Here is a 19574-nt window from a genome sequence, read left to right as displayed (position 1 = left end):
CTGATATACTATAAAATTAATTTTGAAGACGATCTCCAACTACTTCCCACAAGACCTAAAAATGTCACCCAATACAATTCCTTTCCAAATCTATACCAATCAAGACCTAAAATACCAAAAGACAAGTGGACTGATTTACAATCGTTAAAAGCGTTTATGCCTTCCGACACACATGCTTTTTACGACAGTTTGATTTGTGAAGATGAGAGCCAAAGAACATTAACACGTTAAACGCCAACGTCGATTCGGCATGCGCGCGCCCGTCGCTGCAGTCGATTGACGTGCGGGCGCCTGTCGCCACGCGTATAATTGGTATAATTAGCGAGTGTCTACCCATGGTTGACACCGGCCAATGGCGCCCGTTTTCAGTTATTTATAAAAATATAATTTCTATTTCGTTTTTTATTTTTTATTATTATTTAACTACTAATAAATAATAATACATAATATATATTATACAATTTTAATGAAAGGTACCTTTCAAAATATTTAAAAAAAAGAATAAAACATATCTTTTACTTCAAAATTATACCATTTGTATTATAATAACACTGTATAGTTATACATAAATATAAAATAAGAACAAAACTTTTAAAATAAAAAAAAAAAATCTTTTACTTTGTATAATAATAAAACTTAATGCGCAAAATAATAATTAAACTTAAAATGTTTTTAAAAATAAATCATAAAAAACTTGATTATGCATGATAAATTTCGAAACAGTTTTCAATGCATAGACCAGGTTGACCTTCACAACTGCTACAATAAAATATTGTTGTTTTCCGTGTGCCGTTTGAATGGCAAACCTTACATCTTTTTCTAATATATTTTTTTTTCGTTTTTTGGTACTTTTGTAGGATAGTGCGTGCTTTTTTTATTAGGAAGTATTGGAGGAACATTTATGCTGGTTTTATTTTTTACCAATGCTGTAATAACGGAAAGCCTAAAATCATACAGACTACATTTTTTTACGTTTTCTACGTATAAGTAATAGGCATTTAGCAAAAATAATTGAAAAAAATGAATCCCGATTTTTTTGTACCACCTTACAGTTTTTCTTTCGCATGGGTAGTATGATAGCATTTGGTCTTGTCTATCAATTCCCGACATATATTTGTTATACATATAAATTGCCTTAGGTTTCAATTTTTGATCTCCTCTTCTGTTAGTAACTTCAACTAAATCATTAGTGTGCTCAGAGCTTATAGCTAAAACTTCTCGTCTGCCTCACCATTTCATCACACATACGCCTTCCTTGGTATACTTTCCAACACTTTCTCCTACTTTTAATTTTTTCAAATTTCTTTCTTTAGGGTTTCCTTTTCTATTGGCTCGCAAAGTTCCTGTACAATATGTTCCTTTTGTTAGAAGTATGTGAGCTAGCTTTACACTATTGTAATAATTGTCCATATACAATGATCGACCACACCCAGTAAGTCCTTCCATTAATTTTACGACAACATATTCTGTATGAGTAAAATCGTCAGACGTATCATTTCCTTGTCCAGAGTATATCATAATTCTGTGGACTAACCCACCGGATTCTGTGAGCATGTACAGTTTGATACCATACTTATGGCGCTTATTTTTGATGTATTGCCGGAAAACTAATCTACCCCAATATAAAACCATTGACTCATCGAGTGCTAAATTTTCAGAAGGTTCATAAACATCTGTCATTTTATTATTAAAATATGTTACTATCGGTTCAATTTTATTCAGGCGATTGTTCACATCATATTCACTTTCAGTAAAATGCAAATTTCTCAAAAGTAACATAAAACGATTTCTACTCATATATTGCCGAAAAAAATTCAAGTTGAATAACTCGCTTGTCTTCCAATAATCTTCCAAACGATTGACTCTTATAGTTCCAGTGTGAAAAAGTAAACCAATAAAAAGTTTCATTTCGGGTATATTTCCCAGGTAGCAAAAATGTAATGATAATAATATTAAAATATTATTATTTCATTACATCTGAAATAATATAATTAAAATAATATACTATTGTTTTATTTACGATACAACTTTTATATTATTATAGTAGGGGAAAAAAAATATTATTATATTAATATTTCTTTATTATGAAATTAATATTATTAATAAAATAATATAGTATGGTTTTTTTTTCAATAAACATATAATATTATTTTTAAAGAAGCAACAAAATCATACTATATTATTATTACTTCATTATGAAATTAATATTATTAATAAGACAATATAGTATGGTTTTATTTTCAATAAACATATAATATTATTTTTAAAGAAACAACAAAATCATACTATATTATTATTAATTCAGTACTATAAAATATTATTATTTTCTAATTTTGAGGGAGGAGGGGTTTAACTGCACAGCTCCATCCCCGTAGATATGCCACGATTGATTGCATGTGACGCACATTAAGTATATTTTAGAACATATTTTTGTATTTTTAAAGCTGTAGTGGTGGTTTGTAATTACAAGTTTTCTGCCTACATTTTTAACCGGACAAATATTAGTTACCTACAATATTATGTTTTTGTATTTTATTTAATAAATGGATAAAAAATGTATATTTTTTATACAATATACGTATTTACACTATAGGATTAGAATTATTATACGACTACGTGTATAGTGTACTATCCATTTCACATTCACGTATACATCATGAAGATGCGTATTGTACAAAAAATATATTATTATTATGTATAATATTAATTACAATTTAAATATGTGCACTTGTATTATAAACATCGTATATAATATACATGTACGCGTACATTATAATATATTATATATAAATTGTATATACATTATATGGTATATCGTATATATAATATATAGAGATATACTGCAATTATTTTCAATATATATATTATTTAAATTATTATCAGCGCGTATAGTTAGTGAGATAAATATGTAATATTTTTTTACCGATTTGGTTAATGAATTGCCCTAATTTGATGGATTGCCTACTACTCCCCTGTCAACGGTTAGTCGTTGGCTGCCAGAGACATAATATACAAATACAAAACTACAAAGGTCAGTTCCGCACTTGTGCGTGCACTATTGCACTAACTGGTTTACCAATTATATAACATAAACATTCCGATAATCTGATATTCGTAGTCTGTACGTACAGTTCTATAAATAACTGGGTTTTATTGTTATTCGTTATCAGGATAATATTTACACCACCGCGACTGCCCGCTTGCTGTAACGCGTATATTCTAACCGCCGGCCCACGGAGCCATAGAGTATGAACTATGAATACACGAACACGTTTGTCACGATTCGCCATTAATTACATTTGTTTGGTTATTAATTTATTATTAGTTATTAGTTATTACTTTTAAACTCGTCACTCGTGTAGTCGTGTGTCAGTCAATTATTGTGAAATCGTCGTACGTCGCCATCAGTCTGAATTACACTATTTTCGTTTTTCAACAACAGCCGACAATAGGTAAGTAAATCACCATACTAATATAATAATATAATAATAATACTTAATATAATATTTTATAAAACTTCTACCCAAGTGATTTTTTTGGTCGATGTATGCCACCATGTTACAAGTAATTATAATAGTATATTATAATATTCTTAATTCTTAATAAATAAAGTATATGTTAAATTATATAGGTATTAAAATATCTTAAGTTAATTTGTATACCTATATATTATTATATACAAAATATACAAAATATAACTAAGAAGAGTATTGTAATTTTGAAAAAAGTTATAAAAAAAATATATTAAAATTATTCTATTTTTCAGTAGATTAAAATGTGGACTGTGGTGCATTTCACCAACGAAAATTCAGTTGAAGCTGTTCCTAGCCATTGGGTAAAAAAAGATGTTTGTGGTTGGCCCAAAAAAAATGTAAAAAAACATTTACATCATAGAACATTAGTAAATAAGTATGATTTTGATTATTTTCCTTCAAGAATATTAAAAAAAGGCATTGGTAATTATAAGTTACTCACCTATTTACTGGATAATTTATTTATTTTTTTTATGAGCGGTTATCAATTGGTTTTTCTATTTTACTGTAGCCAGTTATCTTGAAGCTAAATCAAAAATGAAAAAAACTGAGGAAACATCTGATCTTTCAACTTGTGATGAAATTCAAACAAAAATTAGAGGTAAAAAAGTAGTGATTCAAGATCCTCCTATTTTTAATGAATTGTTTAACAAAGGTAAATTTTAAAATCATAAAATAACTATATAATTTACTATTAATTATAAACTTTTATCTAGATGATTTATTAAAATCTGTTGATAATTACGAGGCATTAAACAATTGTCAAAGGAATTCACAAGTTCCGATTAAAAGAAGTTTATTTGATGTAACTCCTTCTAGATCTAGACAAGGTATTGTTTTAAAAAATGTATGACATATAATAACAACTTAATCATAATTATGCCAAAAGAATTAAGATAGTGTAAATACTGGTAAATACTAACCAAAATTAACTACTTATTAATTATAAACTTTAATCCAGATGATTTATCGAAATCTGCTGATGATTATGAGGCATTAAAAAATTGTCAAAGGAGTTCACAAATCCCAATTAAAAGAAGATTGTTTGATGCAACTACTTCTAGACAAGGTATTGTTCTAAAAAAAAATGATTATATTTTAATAAAAACTCAAGTATAATATTATGACATGATAATTAATAGCATGTTATATAATACTGTATATACATAATACATAATATACATAATATATATTATTATAGTATAAAATAATATGTTTTATACTTTTTTTTCAGATTTTTCAGATGATTTTTGTGATTTAAAAAATAGCCAGAATGATATTCCTAATTCACCAGATATTTTTAACTTTTCAACTAATCTGAATGATTCTTATAATACTTACGGTAAACAATACTAAATTATATACCATATATACTTTATACATATAAATATATTTATAAATAAATTATATTTTTAGGAACAATTATTGAAAAGTCAACTGTTGTACATACAACTGCATCACCATTTAAAGTTACACAGTTAGATTCTAATCAATATAAAATCATTGAAAACCAACCTAAAAATTCCAGGATGCTTGTTTCAGGTAAGAAAAAAAAATTAAATTTTAATTCGAAACAAAGTTTCAAAATGAATTAGTCTATAAAATGTTTTTAAAACTTATTCAAATTAGTCCATTTGATCATAAATTGATTTGTTATCATATTTAATTATTTGGAGTATTAATGTAAACTATAGGTACTAAAATACTAACAATAAGTTCAATCATTTTAGTATAGAATTATATTTTAATTATTTTATTATGAATATAATGTCATATTATGTATGAATATTATTTTACTTTTATGTAATCACTAATCACTGTTATTTCTACAGGAACATCTTCATTTCATGGTACTATAGCTGATAAAAGCAAACCAACTATTAAAGCTACTGAATCAAATTCTGATGGTAATTATTATATTGGTTTCTCTTATTCTTATAATTTTTGTGAAAAACTTATTCATTGTTTATTTTTTATGACATAGAAACATTGAAAAAAATCTTAAGTGTAGTTATGAAAATTAAGTATGATGTTGAAAACATTAGTCATAATCAAGCACGAATGGACAACATTTTAACAGAAACCATTATGAATATGGGTAGCATTTCTAGTAGTAGTCATGAAAATACAAAAAGTAATGACGATAATGATTGCTACTACCACTTCATAATGAGGACGAACTTAATAATTTTGAAGAAAAATTATTAAATAAGTCTTTCAGATTAAATGCTGTAAGTACTATTTAAAAAATAGATTTTAAAAAGATAAATTTGATCATTGACACTTAATATTCCTCGTATAAAATGTTTTATGATTTTCCTTTAATTTGTTTTAAAATAAATACATATTAATTATTATATTAAATAAAATTGATAATAAATCAGCTATAAATAAATATTTAAATATTAATTTTATTATTTCAGGTTAATGGTCTCAAAAGATTAGCAAAAAAATCTTTAACTTCTACAGTACGACAAATGATGAGAACTATTTTTGATGATGAATTTTTACAAATATTTAGTTATGTTGGTCAGAAGAAGAAAAAAATATTTTCTTCATTAGCTTCATGTGCTATTATATTTGGTAATAATATATATATATTAATTAGATCTTATTATCTGAAGTTATATAATATTTTTTCAAAAGTGGTCATATTAATGAAAATAATTAACTCAAGTTAAGATGTTAAAAATAATAGTAGTTAACAAATCTTAAATTTTTCTTGTAATCTACTTTTTTTTAAATTAGCATTCGGATTTTATAAAATGTGATTGCGTTCTTCTTAATTTCCTAAATTATAATAAACAATTTTATCATAATGTACAGTCTGTCAATCTGTGTACTAATTTAGCTAAACATGATTATTAAATATTTAAACCACACAACATCTCAATCAATAATTTGAGAAATATTAATTTATTTATATGTTTGTAACTTTCCTTTTAAAATAGACTACTGGTCCCAAATATACTTGATATGTATTTACCATATAGCATGTAGCTATAACTTAAAATAAAAATAAGTGAAAATTTAAAACAACTAAAACCTGAATGTAAATGATAAAGTTTTTTTTGTCAGTAATATGGGGAGTAAAATGTTATCAGCACTCCCACAAAATGAGACTGTTAATGTATGCATACTTTGAACAAGTGGTTTATGACGTTTATGTACACCTATATGGCTCTATATGATAATATATGATAAACAAGTTCATTTTGTGTTCACTATTTACTTTTAATACTTACGTGTACTTTTGGGTAACATATATAGTTCTAATAGTAGGTCCACAATATTTATACACCTATACTTCCGTTAGTGATTTATTCTTTATTAAATATCTTTTTCTCTGATAGCATTATTATATCATATATTGTAATAAGTCAGTTTATTAAAATAATAATCTTTATTGAATTTTTTTAGAAGCCATACGAAAAATAAGAAACTTTCAAGACGTAACAAATGCAGATATAGAAATGCCAATAAAAATATATTTAGCTGGGGCAGCATTTAGAAAAAAAAAAATAATATTATATTTGTTATTGTTTTATTTTTTTTATATAAATTTACTAAGGGCAGTAAAAAAATTATGTTATATTATATGTTTAAAAAATGTATTTGTAAAAAGATAATAATTAAAGAAATACCTAAAATTAAAAGAAATATAAGTTAACATATTTGAAATTTGGTTGAATTTATTTATTCTAAATTATTCAATAATTATAATACATATCAAAATACACAGGAAATTTATGTTTGCTTATTATATTTAAATATATCTGATATTATAATCAATACTATTAATATAAACGGTACTTCAAACAACAAACAAAATATTTCTATTAAAAATTTCATTGAAGGTATAATCATCTAGGTAATGTAAAATTAGTAATTATAAATTATCAACAAAATATATTGTACTAATTGCAAATATGAAGAAAATAATTATAAAATTATTAAGAAGAGTTTTTATTTTGGCATCTATTAAAATATTTGTCAGAAGAATAACAATATAATAATATTAAAAAAAATATAAAATATGTGTTTTTTTATATCATTATAAAAATATTATAATTGAAATTTAAAAATATGATTTTTTTCATATCATTATAAAAATGATATATTTCAAATGTTATTATAATATTTTCAAACCTACCAAATAATAATACTATAATAATACAATTATATTATTGTAATGTATTTATATTCAATTAATAGTTATTGAGTAATATTATTTATTACATTTGTAACTTTATTATAATGTTATAATACTATTATTTTGCTACCTGGGTTGTATCTTTCCACGTAGAAATTCGAGATGATGGACCCCCAGATCCAGATAAAAAAACTTCAACTGCATATTTATTGGTTTCGTTAACTATTAACTCGAAAAGTCTATCATCAAATAATAGATTAAAATAATCAATAGGGTCATTTCCTTGCGGAAAAACGTTCAATCCTTTGGATTTTGAAAACGGGATATGTGTCACTATAGGTGGTCTATTACTCCATGTATAACCCGATGAAGAAATAATAGGTACATCTGATATATTTTCCTCTTCTTGTTGTACTGTATTATTGGTTTGTGATATCGGAAGTGACCATTCTGGATCAAAATCATCATCACCAGAATCCCCTTCCCCCAAATCAGTACCAGAACTTGAGCCAAAATCATCATCTGAATTTTCTAACAAACGCAATAATTCTTCGTCAGTCATTGGGTTGCCCATTTTTCTTGAAAAAAAAAATAATTATGTTATATATTATAAACCATTAAAATTCAATTTTTCGTGCGATGGTAAAATGTTTTAAGTATTTATCAATTATTTATAATTGAAGACCACGGAGCAACAACAAGACATCTCCACTTATACAATTTTTTCAGGAGAAACAAAAAACTGTTTTAAAAATTTACAAAAAAATTATTTAAATACTTTGATAATAATTATAATTGATTTCATAAAAATAATTTCAAAATTTATTTTTAAATTTTCAAAAAAAATTTAATTAAGTCTTGGAGATGTCTTGTTGTTGCACCGTAAAAATATTTTTTTACTTTTAATGTATAAAATAATGTAATTAATATGAAAAATGTATTCTTTTCTATAATATTATATAAATTACCAGTATATTACATCATTCTATACTTACAGGGGCGTAGTAAGAAAAAATTTAAGGGGGAGGAGGAGTGTTCCATGTGAAAAAATAAGAATAAAGTAGTTCTTAAGGTTGTAAAATATCTAAACTACTTAGTACCAACACTACATATTTCAGGAAGATGTTCTCCAAGTCTCCCAAACAGCTGAGCAATAAAAAAAAATTTGGAGGGAGGGAGTTTATACATAAAAAATAAATTTATGAGATTAAGTTCATATTATAATATTATTCTTTATAAAACTTTTAAAGCATTAATTTATTAAATATTATTTTTGTAACTTTGTGAGAAAAAAATGATGCCATTATATTCTTTGAATATTTAATATTGAAATCCAATGTGATAAACAATAAAATTTAAACAAAAACATAGTCTTAATCACAAGTTATAAAATAATATCATTACATACTTAGTACAAAATAATAAAAACAATGTGTTAAAAAACAAAACTTAAAAAAAAAACATAATCTCAGTCACACATTTTATAGGTATAATATAATATATAAAATAATACTTTCTTAGTATAAAATTTTAAAAACAATGTGTTAAAAAACAAAACTTAAACAAAAACATAATCTTAGTCACATGTTTTATATAATAGGTTTAAAATACTTTCTTGGTATAAAATTTTAAAAACAATGTGTTGAAAAATAAAAATAAATACTACTTTTAGAATAGTGTAGGTAAATATTGAAAAATAACATTCTACTAATCTTCATTAGTATCTGAACAGGAATTTTCAATAGTATCGTTAGATTGTAGTGCTATGTAATACCACAAACATTCACTAGGTACATATTTTGAACTAAGATCTTTGATATCTTTGAACTTGGCAGGTTTTATAGCTAATGGTCCATTATAAAGTTTTTGTGATGGTAGTGGAAGACTTAATTGAGTATTTATTTTTTGAAGAATAAAATTTTCTTTAGCTGTTGAGTTTACTGAGATACTAGCATACAGTCCTTCATCTGTATATTCCATGTAACGATAACTTAAAATAGAAAATTTAACTTTGTTTCTATTAGTTACATTTTTTTTTAAAAAGTTTTTAGTGTGATCTGCATAATTTAATATCATATCTTGATGTACTGGTACAACAGAAAATTTTTTACAAGTGGTTGTTATAAGGTTTTTATATTCTTCTGGTAAAAACACACATTCTAGCTTTCTTCTTTTTTTTTCTATTAACCCAAATGCCCGGTCACAGGGAATGAAACTGTGACCAGGTTCAGGATAACGGTGAACAATTTTTTTTAACCAAATATGTTTCCCATTGCTAATGTGAAGAAAACTTATGACTTCATTTTGGCCTTTTCGTCCAGTTGCTTCATCATACAGAAAAAAATATGATTTTCCTGATCTCCCTGAAGTTATGCATAAATTATAAACCCACAGCTGCCGTATGTAGAACACATCTCCACATGGGATATGTGGTAGAGGAAGATTTTGCTGATAGTCAAATGCTAATACCTCCAATTTATTAGTATCAATTTTTGCTTCCAATGTTTTTTGATCATTACATTTTCATAATCTGAATAATCTGATATATTTTCAAATTCGGAGACTTCAATCGGCGAATTAGGATTATAATCAGAATCGTTAAACCAATCATCAATGCTCGAACCATTTAAACTTATATCACTCATGACTAAACTAATATGTATTTTATAACAAATAAAATAAAACTAAAAGTCAACAATCAAATAAAATATATATTATAAATTATAAATAACTAATAAAATAATAAAACTTAAAAGTACAAAATCTAAATATTTATTATTTATTATTTTGTGATAATATTCCTATATCATATAAGACAAGTGTGGTATGGAAAAAATTGATAAACACGTTTTTATACAGTGGTACCATTGCACGGTGTAACAACAAGATATCTCCGGATATGTCTGGTTGTTGCACCGTAATAAAAACCAGACATCTCCATAAGTATTATAACTCTGTATTTAATGATCGGATTTGTCTGATTGTTGCACCAAACGACGTAAAAATTTTTTGTGATAATAAAAGCTGAAAAAAAAATTTTGCCAAAAAATGGAGATTTCTTGTTGTTGCTCCGTGGTCTTCAATTATAATTTATTTTAAAAATGTTATACTTAAATAAACTTCAAAATTCGCGGAAAATCAATTTTTTACAAACAATAATATAATTTTATTTTATATTTTATTATTATTATATAACATATATATCTACTGTATGAGGAATATTATTTTATTAGAATATTTTAATATAGCTTTCCAAATGTGAAAAAAAAATGTATGGATTTATGTAAAATAAAAGTATAACTTACCTTTTATTTTCTTCTACTTCATATAACAATGAAAATTGCAAAAAAAATGTAAAAATCAGGAAAAACTTGAACCAACTACACTAGGTAATAAACTAATAAATAATACATTACTGAATAGCCGACAGAAATTTCAAATATGTACAGCTATAGCCGCCTTCAAAATATCGCAATAAGCGACAGGCAGCGGCATGTCAACCACAGGTTGACACCGGCCATGGGCGAGCGCTTATTCGTGTCAACCACGGGTTGACATCGGCTATGCGCGCCTGTTTAGTCATGTCAACCACGGGTTGACATCGGCGTTTAACGTGTTAAAACGGCAACAGGCAGATGAGAAGAAAAACGAAACCCAAAAAAAGACAAATGAAGTTACCAAAAAAAGAAAAACTCAATGAAACATATTTATAGACTGACTAAATAATTCAAAGACTGTATTAAGTTTTTTTATATTAATTTTAATATGTTTATTAGTTTATATTATAATATTAAGAGAAGTGCAAGAAGTCAAACTATTATGTTTTAACTTTTTTTATTTTACTGTTAATTGTTTTATACTATTTCTATATTTTATTATGAGAACTTTTAATTCATCATTTTCCACATGAAGAGTGTATTAATGTTATGTTTTATTTTATTTCATTTTGTTCACTATTAATTAAAAATTTATAATAAAACAGCTATTAACTATTAACTATTAACTACTATGTTTTAATTTGATTAGTTTTTTTTTTTTTTTTTTTAAGACTAAGTAGTAATAATTATGAGATAAGTAGAGAGATTAGTATTATTTTAAATTTACAGTTTGTTTATGAGATTCGTTTGTTTGAGGAATTGTATGATCTTGTGTATATTTAATTAGTTTGTTTTCTGTAACACCACCTATCTACACTAAATTGACACGACAACACCACCTATCTCAAATATTTTGGCTAATTTATTGTTTTATTGTCATTTTGCAGTTAAAATCACAATAAAACTACTTAATTTAGGTAAAAATGTTAAAATAATTATAAAATGTATCATCAATTACACAGAAATTGATATTTTTGCTCTCCTGAAAAATTAGCAAAACTGAGATAGGTGGTGTTGCTTCATAAGCGACAAAAAGATAGTTGATATATTGAAATAAAAAGGTTTTATTAAGTTTATACAACAGTTAAACAGACAATATCAAAATAATATACATAATTTATAATTAATATTCATTAAGTTCTTATGAACTAAACCTATTATAACAAATTAAAAAGTTTATATGATATATAATATTTAAAATCTTTTAGGCTATTTAATAAAATAATAATGTTTGTTGGCCAAATATAATAATAATTACAGAACTAAGTTCTTATTCGTTATCATTAGTATGTAATATAGGCATAGCAATATTATTATTACAGTCATTACTCATTACCATAAGATTTAAAAACTAAATATTTTTTAATAATATCATTTATACAATATAACTTAAAATCGTCAGATAATTTATTTACAATAAAAACATTCAATTTTTTTGGATTTAATTGGATTTTGATAAAATAAAGTTTTTTTAGTAAATATTTTTCCTACAATTAAAATCTGTCCAGTATTTAAATCTTTTATAATATTGAAAACTTTAACTACATCATTATTCAATGTACCAAAATAGGAATCAGAGTCTTTATCAATTTTTATAGTTATTAATTTGTTAGTTAAAATCAAGGTTTTATACTGATTTCCTTGAAGTACAGTATTTGGTAGAGGACCATTATTATGTTGACTTTTTAAAATGGGGTTTTCATCTTGATATGTATCAGGATTATTACTGGTGTTAATGTCAATTTCTTTGAAGCGTTTCACAATTTGTTCTAAGGGTTTTTCATGTTTTCTTAACACGGCCTTGTGACGTCTCGCACAATCGTACCCAGGTTCGGCTTGTGGAGCGTCCATTGACGTGGTAAGGTCGCCAACCCACAGCCAAGATTTTTAACCCTTCAGTGCCCATTGTAGCATATCTGCAACATGTTTATTTTATTCTTATTTTTCGTTATAAGCTAGGTTATTAACATAGGTGATGCTCTCTATGAACAAAATAAACAACTATTTACCCATTTATTAAACGTATGATTGTAAATAATTCGATAAAGTGATAAAATTTGGCGGTAAAAATTATGTTATCATCATTCCTCTCTATCACCAAATGTTCTGTGTTTTTTTGTACTCGTAGTTACTTAAAATTGATTTTTTCGTGTAAAAAAAAATATTTGCAGTTAAGGTAAGTCTTAAGGATACTTTTAATTATATAGTTGATAGTTTTTATGAATTATTTAAACAGTTATTCCGTAATTTAATCATGTTGCAAATATGATACAGTGGGCTTGAACGTAAAAAAAATGGCTAGAAAAATCATGAATGATGAACAACTCCTAGAAATTTTATGAACCAATTGGTCAGATAGCGAAGATGATTTTGAAAATTCTGACAATGAAAATGAAGAAGCTAGTATTCATGTACCAGAAAACATTGCAATACCTAGCAATAATGTTGAAGGTAATAATATAACAGTTTATTATCAATTGTTTTTTTATATTTTAAATTCTGTACAATATTTTTGTTATTGATAATTTAGATTTATATGATATGCCTGTTGAATTTCAATTCAACAATGGTGATTTCATTGTTCTTTCTCAAGATCCTGTCGATTTGTCTATTCAAGAAAACAATGGAATACCAAGAAATAATGTTATTGAAGGTAACATAGTTACCTATAGTTATACTATAGTATGTGGTTTTATAGTCAGAACAATATTTTTTGTTATAGATAATTTAGATATAACACCAGTTGGAGAAGGCCTAGTTCAAGAAAATAATAAAAATAGCAGGCAAAGCAGATGCATGTCTAGAAAACAAATTACACCTCAGAATGATTCAATTGCAACTACACCAACTACTTCGGATCAGTCACAGACTTCAAATAATATGACAAATGCTAATATCCATCAAAAAAGTAAAATTTTTAAAAGACCTCATAGCTTGACAAATTTAGCATGGAAAAAAGGAAGCTTTGTAACTGATAATGCATGTATAACACATACTGAATCATTACTTTCTGCTGATATGCTTTTATTAGATACACCATTAGATTATTTTGGTTTTTTCTTTTCTAATGACCTTTTGCAAAAAATAAAATATCAATCAGAATTATATTCTGTTCAAAAAAATGTTAATAAACCTGTAACAGTTAGTGTTGATGAATTAAAAAAATATATAGGGATTTGTGTATATGCTTCAATAATGCATGTTCCAAAAGTACGTGACTATTGGTCAGCTGATTTAGGTGTACCAATTATTTTTAATGCTATGAGTAGAAACCGATTTGAGCTCATTAGAAGTATCTTACATTTTAATGATAATTCATCTATGCTTTCATCCTAACCGTGATAGACTTCACAAGTTGCGGCCTCTTATTGATCATTTAAATAGCTGCTTCTCATATGTTCCTTGCAATCAAAATTTGGCGCTTGACGAACAACTCTGTGCTACCAAAGCCCATAGTTATATGAAACAATACCTACCTGACAAACCACATAAATGGGGATTCAAACTTTTTGTTTTGACAGACGTTCAAGGTTATGCATACAGTTTCGAAATATATTCAGGACAAGAGAATGATTCAAGGTTTCGAAAATTAAATGAACCAGATTTTGGGGCTTCGTCCAATATTGTAGTAAGATTAACAAGGAATATTCCAGTCAACAAAAATCATAAAATTTTCTTTGATAATTATTATACTGCCATTCCTATTATGGAATATTTATTTAGTAGAGGAATTCTTAGTTTAGGAACAGTCAGACTTCCTCGTCTCCCAAATTGCCCCTTACCTGATAAAAAAAATGAAAAAAAAATGAAGAGAGGAGAATCTATGGAATATGTAACATCATATGAAAAAGCACCGATTTCAACTGTAATTTGGAAGGATAATAAGGCTGTTAAATTAGTTTCAACTTACTGTGGGGAAACGCCGAAAACAAAAGTGACCAGATTTGATCGTTCAAAGAAGAAAGAAATTGAAATTGACTGTCCAAAATTGGTGACTGAATACAACCATAACATGGGAGGGGTAGACTTGTTAGACAGCCACATTGGTAGGTATAAAATAAAATTTCGGTCACGTAAATGGTATATACGTTTGTTTTACCATTTAATTGATATGACAGTGGTAAACTCATGGTGTTTATATAAAAGATCTAAGAAACAGAAAAATGAAGAAAATGAAATAATGGAGTTGGCAGAATGGAGGAAAATACTAGCGCATTCGTTGATAAAATCTGGAGAAGTAAGACATAGTGGAAGAGGAAGGCCTTCAATATCAATTGAAAAAAAAAATACAAGTACTCGACCACAATCTGTCCGTCCACCAAAATCAGTCAGAACAGACAAAACTGACCATTGGCCTACATTTACAGAGAAAAGGGAAAGATGTAAAATGCCCCAATGTAAAGGTTTTACTTTTGTAAAGTGCACTAAGTGCAGTATACATTTGTGTTTTAACAAAAACCATAATTGTTTTATGAATTACCATGTACAATAAAATTTGAAAATAAATATCTGTAAACTGTTATATATATGAAATAGTTATTCTTATTATGAATAGAACTAAATAATATTGTATTGATATGTATGAATTTCTTATAAGAAACCGTAAACAAAACGAGTCGTTAATGCCCACTGTTGCATATATGCAACATGATTTAAAGTTGAAAGTTTTAAATGATGTATTAAGTCCATATTTTTTTCCTTATTTTTACCAAATTCTAGACATTGTAAACAACAGAATCAAAAAAAATTAGAAAAAAATAAAAATTTGGGCATTGAAGGGTTAAACCGGAGCGTGTGGGATTTTATAATATTATATGGATGAAGAAAATAAAACAAATAGGGAAGAATAAATAATCATGAACGCATTGTTTTTGGGTATAGTTATTTTTGCGGAATTTATTAGTAATTAAAAAGAATAAGATGTAAGTTGTGGCCAAGAAAAGCCATACGGCATAAAAACTTCGCCCCAAATAAAGGTCACACCAAAATAATAATAATAATAATAATAATAAAAAGGTACTACGGCATAATAATAATTAAATAAGGCACGGCTTCGATCATCGGTTACTGGCACGTATACCAATAATAATAAATAATAAATATATATATATATATCACAATATCTAATGCCTGTTGGGCAACAACAATATGATTACATTGTGCATAAATGTAGTGCCATTAGGCACCAGCATCATAGAATAATATAATATATAATAAATACAACCGTTGGGCACACCAATAAATAATAATTATCAATATAAAAATATAACTTAACAATTTATATCGGCCAAGGCATTTGTTGGTAACATACGTACGCTCTAATATAAAACATATTACCAAATTTGCTGTCGCGTTATGGTCCGGAGCGCCGTCTCCGAGACGCCCTCGGCGATCGGTTTTTCTCTCTACTCTGACATGTTGTCCGGTGAAGTGGAAAAACAAAAGAGAAAAAGTATAAGGCCGTTGGACATACCATATCGGACAAAGTACGTCGACGATGTTACCTAATGGTTATATTATAATAATATTGTTGGCCGGTATAATATGTTACATTTATATTTTATAATTGGTGGCATCTAATTAATTATTTTAACGGCCGATCACTCCGGACCACAGGTACTAGGAAATAGATGGTGTGTGTGTGTGTGTGCACGTCCTTGAAGATTGGTGTCGTCTTCAGGCATCGGCAGAGGGGCCCGCGGGACGGAGAGCGCTGCTGCATCATAGTTAATAATAATTATAATAAAATATATGACATTCGTATTTCGACCATTACAGCCTTAAATGTTTTCATGAAATTCTCAAACGGAAAACAACTTACATTATCCAATGGACCAAATAATTTATAATCCTGACATAAGTGTAATAATCCGTGTATATTATGGGAAATCAAATGTTTACCATAAATTACTTGAAAAGATTTAACAAAATAATTTAAAAGACCTTGTGCGAATTCTAAATATTTGCCTAAATTAGGACTTATTAATATTACCATAGAAATATGAAAAACCATAAAATTCATATAACATTTTTCAGATAAACAATCTTTTAGTACCAAAGGTCCAGAATAAATTAAAAATTGCCGAAGCGCAGTGGCTTTCCATCGACAAATTTCTTCCAAGTCCCTGGGTTTTCTACAGAATTCAACTGGAATATTATTTTTAATGGAACGTAAATTGGATGAAATTAATTTAATCTTAGAGCTTGGAAGGCGGACTGATAATGGTCCTTTCATCCATAACAAGATAAGTTTGCGCATTACTCCTAAGCATGTTAGATGCATGTAATCTAACGAAAATTTTTCTACAATATTAAAATTAGGCAAGTCTAAAAGTATGGTATTTATATTTGTAATATGATAATCTTCGTGGGTTCTTAAAACAAAACTATCATGAGTTCTCAAAGTTGACATATTTTCTTTGTATGGGAAACAAGTACGATTACATAAAAATACACCTTCTTGTGTACATTTTGAACAAGAAGCAAGTCCTGTATGACCTTTTGTTTTTGTCATGAATGACTTGGCAGTTGCATCACAGGGAATGGGACTTTTCGGCGCTGCCGTTTCGACGCTGCCGTATCGGCGATAGATATTTTCGGCGCTGCCGTTTCGGCGACGCCGATTCGGCGATAATGACAAAATACATGTTATAGTGAAAATTTCTTTTAGTACAATATTATGTGTAATAAAAAAAAATATTAAGTTATTTTAATAAGTACTAAATTTATAAAATTCAAATTCAACGACATTCATGGCTATAAAAATAGTATAATAATAGTATATAGTAATAATTCGAATTGGGATTTTAGTACAAAATAATACACATATAAATTATAGTCAGTTATTTAGATATAAAAGAGATTAAAAAACTATATACATTTGTAAAAAAAAAATATAATATAATAATAATAATAATATAGTCAATTAATATTAATTAATTATACAATTATAGTCAAAATTTTATTTCAACGCTATATTATTTGATATTCCCCTGATAAATGTTGGAATGTCATTTTTATCGTATCTGTCAATTAGTTTATAAATACGATTGTCTATGTCTCTAAATTTTTGTAACTTTTTCCGTGGACTATTACCTGTTACCAAATGTTCATACTGTGTATCCGTTCCTGCCTGTATTTTACGTAATGTATTTATGAAAGCCCAAATTGTAGGTTTGTTTGTCATTAACTGATTTAATCTTCTATTCGCCGCTTCCGCATGGTTATTTGTACGGTCTTTATTTGTCAATACACGTTCGTATAAATTCCACATTGTCGGAGAAAATCGCGCAGGCCGTCGACCTACACGACTACGATTTTTCCGGCCAATATAAAAGTCTTCGAACCAATTTAATAAATCTATAAGTTCCTCGGGTAAACTTTCTGATAAAATATCTAGCGCATCATCAAGATCTGATATAGGAACGAAAGCTAATGCGATAATACTTTTTACGTGTATGCAAAATTCTGGTTCATTTTTATAACGAGATATTAAATGTAGCTCACCTAATTTGGATCGAAAGTTTTGACATAAGTGAAAATAACATCCAAATATTTGTACATTTGGGAATGCATCTTTTATAGCTGTAAAAGCAGCAAGTTCGAAATCACAAGAAATTGAGTCTGGATTTAAATCTGGTTCAAGCGTTTTTAACATATTTAATAATTTTTCATAAACACTAGCCTTTTTGCTTGGAAGTAGTGCATAAATTATCGGGTGTACACCTCCTAATGCTTCGGCCAAAATAACATAAACCTGGGAAAATAATAATGGAGCAATTCTAAAAGTGCCGTCACAGTACCAGGTTCGGGAATTTTTTAATATTTTTAGCCCACTAAGTCGGCCAAATATTAAAACTCTATCTGATTCCTGCCCACTATCTGCTAATAAGAACTGTTCGCTTAGTCCATTATTTGGCGAGTAAGTTTTGTATATTTCGGGTAAATGTAGAGTTTTTAAATCTATTGGTGCCGCTGGAGCTAAATTTTCTTTATTCCGTTTTCTTCTAATCATTTTTCATAACGCTTCATTATTTTGAAGGATTCCCTAAAAAGATACAACTCTTAGTACGAAGCTAAAATTGTACGTGATGTGCATTCAACGCGAACATAGACTAAACTACGTATAGAATGGGCCTATATTTATTTATGTTGAATATGTATATACATTGTATTTTATACAATATATTGTTACGTTTATATAAATATATTTTTAGATACTTACTTTTGCTGACTGTGTTAATCCGTTAACACATTCATTTATTATAGTAGAAGTTGTCTCCATTGTTTCAATTGCTCGCCTTTTCATTTTTGTGACTACAATATTAGCTTCAATTTCTACGGATTCAGAATCGTGGGTGTGCTCTTTTGTAGGAAGTTTGATTATCTCTAAATTATTTAAAGAAGTATGCACCCTTGCTGGACAAATATCTTTTCTTCGACATCTCCAAAATTTCACTTGATTATTCGCACTAAATTTGTCGAAAATGTACATATAACCATCGTGTCTTA

General features: G+C 27.2%; 3 protein-coding genes across 3 annotated transcripts; 1 reads left to right on the top strand and 2 right to left on the bottom strand.

The window, feature by feature from the left end:
• Window positions 1-1227: 1227 nt before the first annotated feature.
• Window positions 1228-1908, bottom strand: LOC132926210 (piggyBac transposable element-derived protein 4-like). Its single transcript, XM_060990551.1, has one exon. The coding sequence runs from the start codon at window positions 1906-1908 to the stop codon at window positions 1228-1230; it is 681 nt and encodes a 226-aa protein (XP_060846534.1).
• Window positions 1909-14769: 12861 nt separating this feature from the next.
• Window positions 14770-17134, top strand: LOC132926209 (piggyBac transposable element-derived protein 2-like). The gene is made up of 3 exons (XM_060990550.1): window positions 14770-15109; window positions 15182-15460; window positions 17100-17134. The coding sequence occupies exons 1-3, from the start codon at window positions 14770-14772 to the stop codon at window positions 17132-17134; spliced, it is 654 nt and encodes a 217-aa protein (XP_060846533.1).
• A 126-nt stretch (window positions 17135-17260) lies between these two features.
• LOC132926208 (uncharacterized) lies at window positions 17261-19371 on the bottom strand. The gene is given in 3 exon segments (XM_060990549.1): window positions 17261-17366; window positions 18035-19110; window positions 19288-19371. Coding segments are annotated over 3 exon segments (1266 nt in total).
• Between the last annotated feature and the right edge of the window lie 203 nt (window positions 19372-19574).

This window comes from Rhopalosiphum padi, chromosome 3 (assembly GCF_020882245.1).
Source record: "Rhopalosiphum padi isolate XX-2018 chromosome 3, ASM2088224v1, whole genome shotgun sequence".
In the NCBI taxonomy this organism is placed as follows: Eukaryota; Metazoa; Arthropoda; class Insecta; order Hemiptera; family Aphididae; genus Rhopalosiphum; species Rhopalosiphum padi.
The sequence above is the reverse complement of the archived record's forward strand: the minus strand, read 5'-3'. Positions and strand labels throughout refer to the sequence as shown.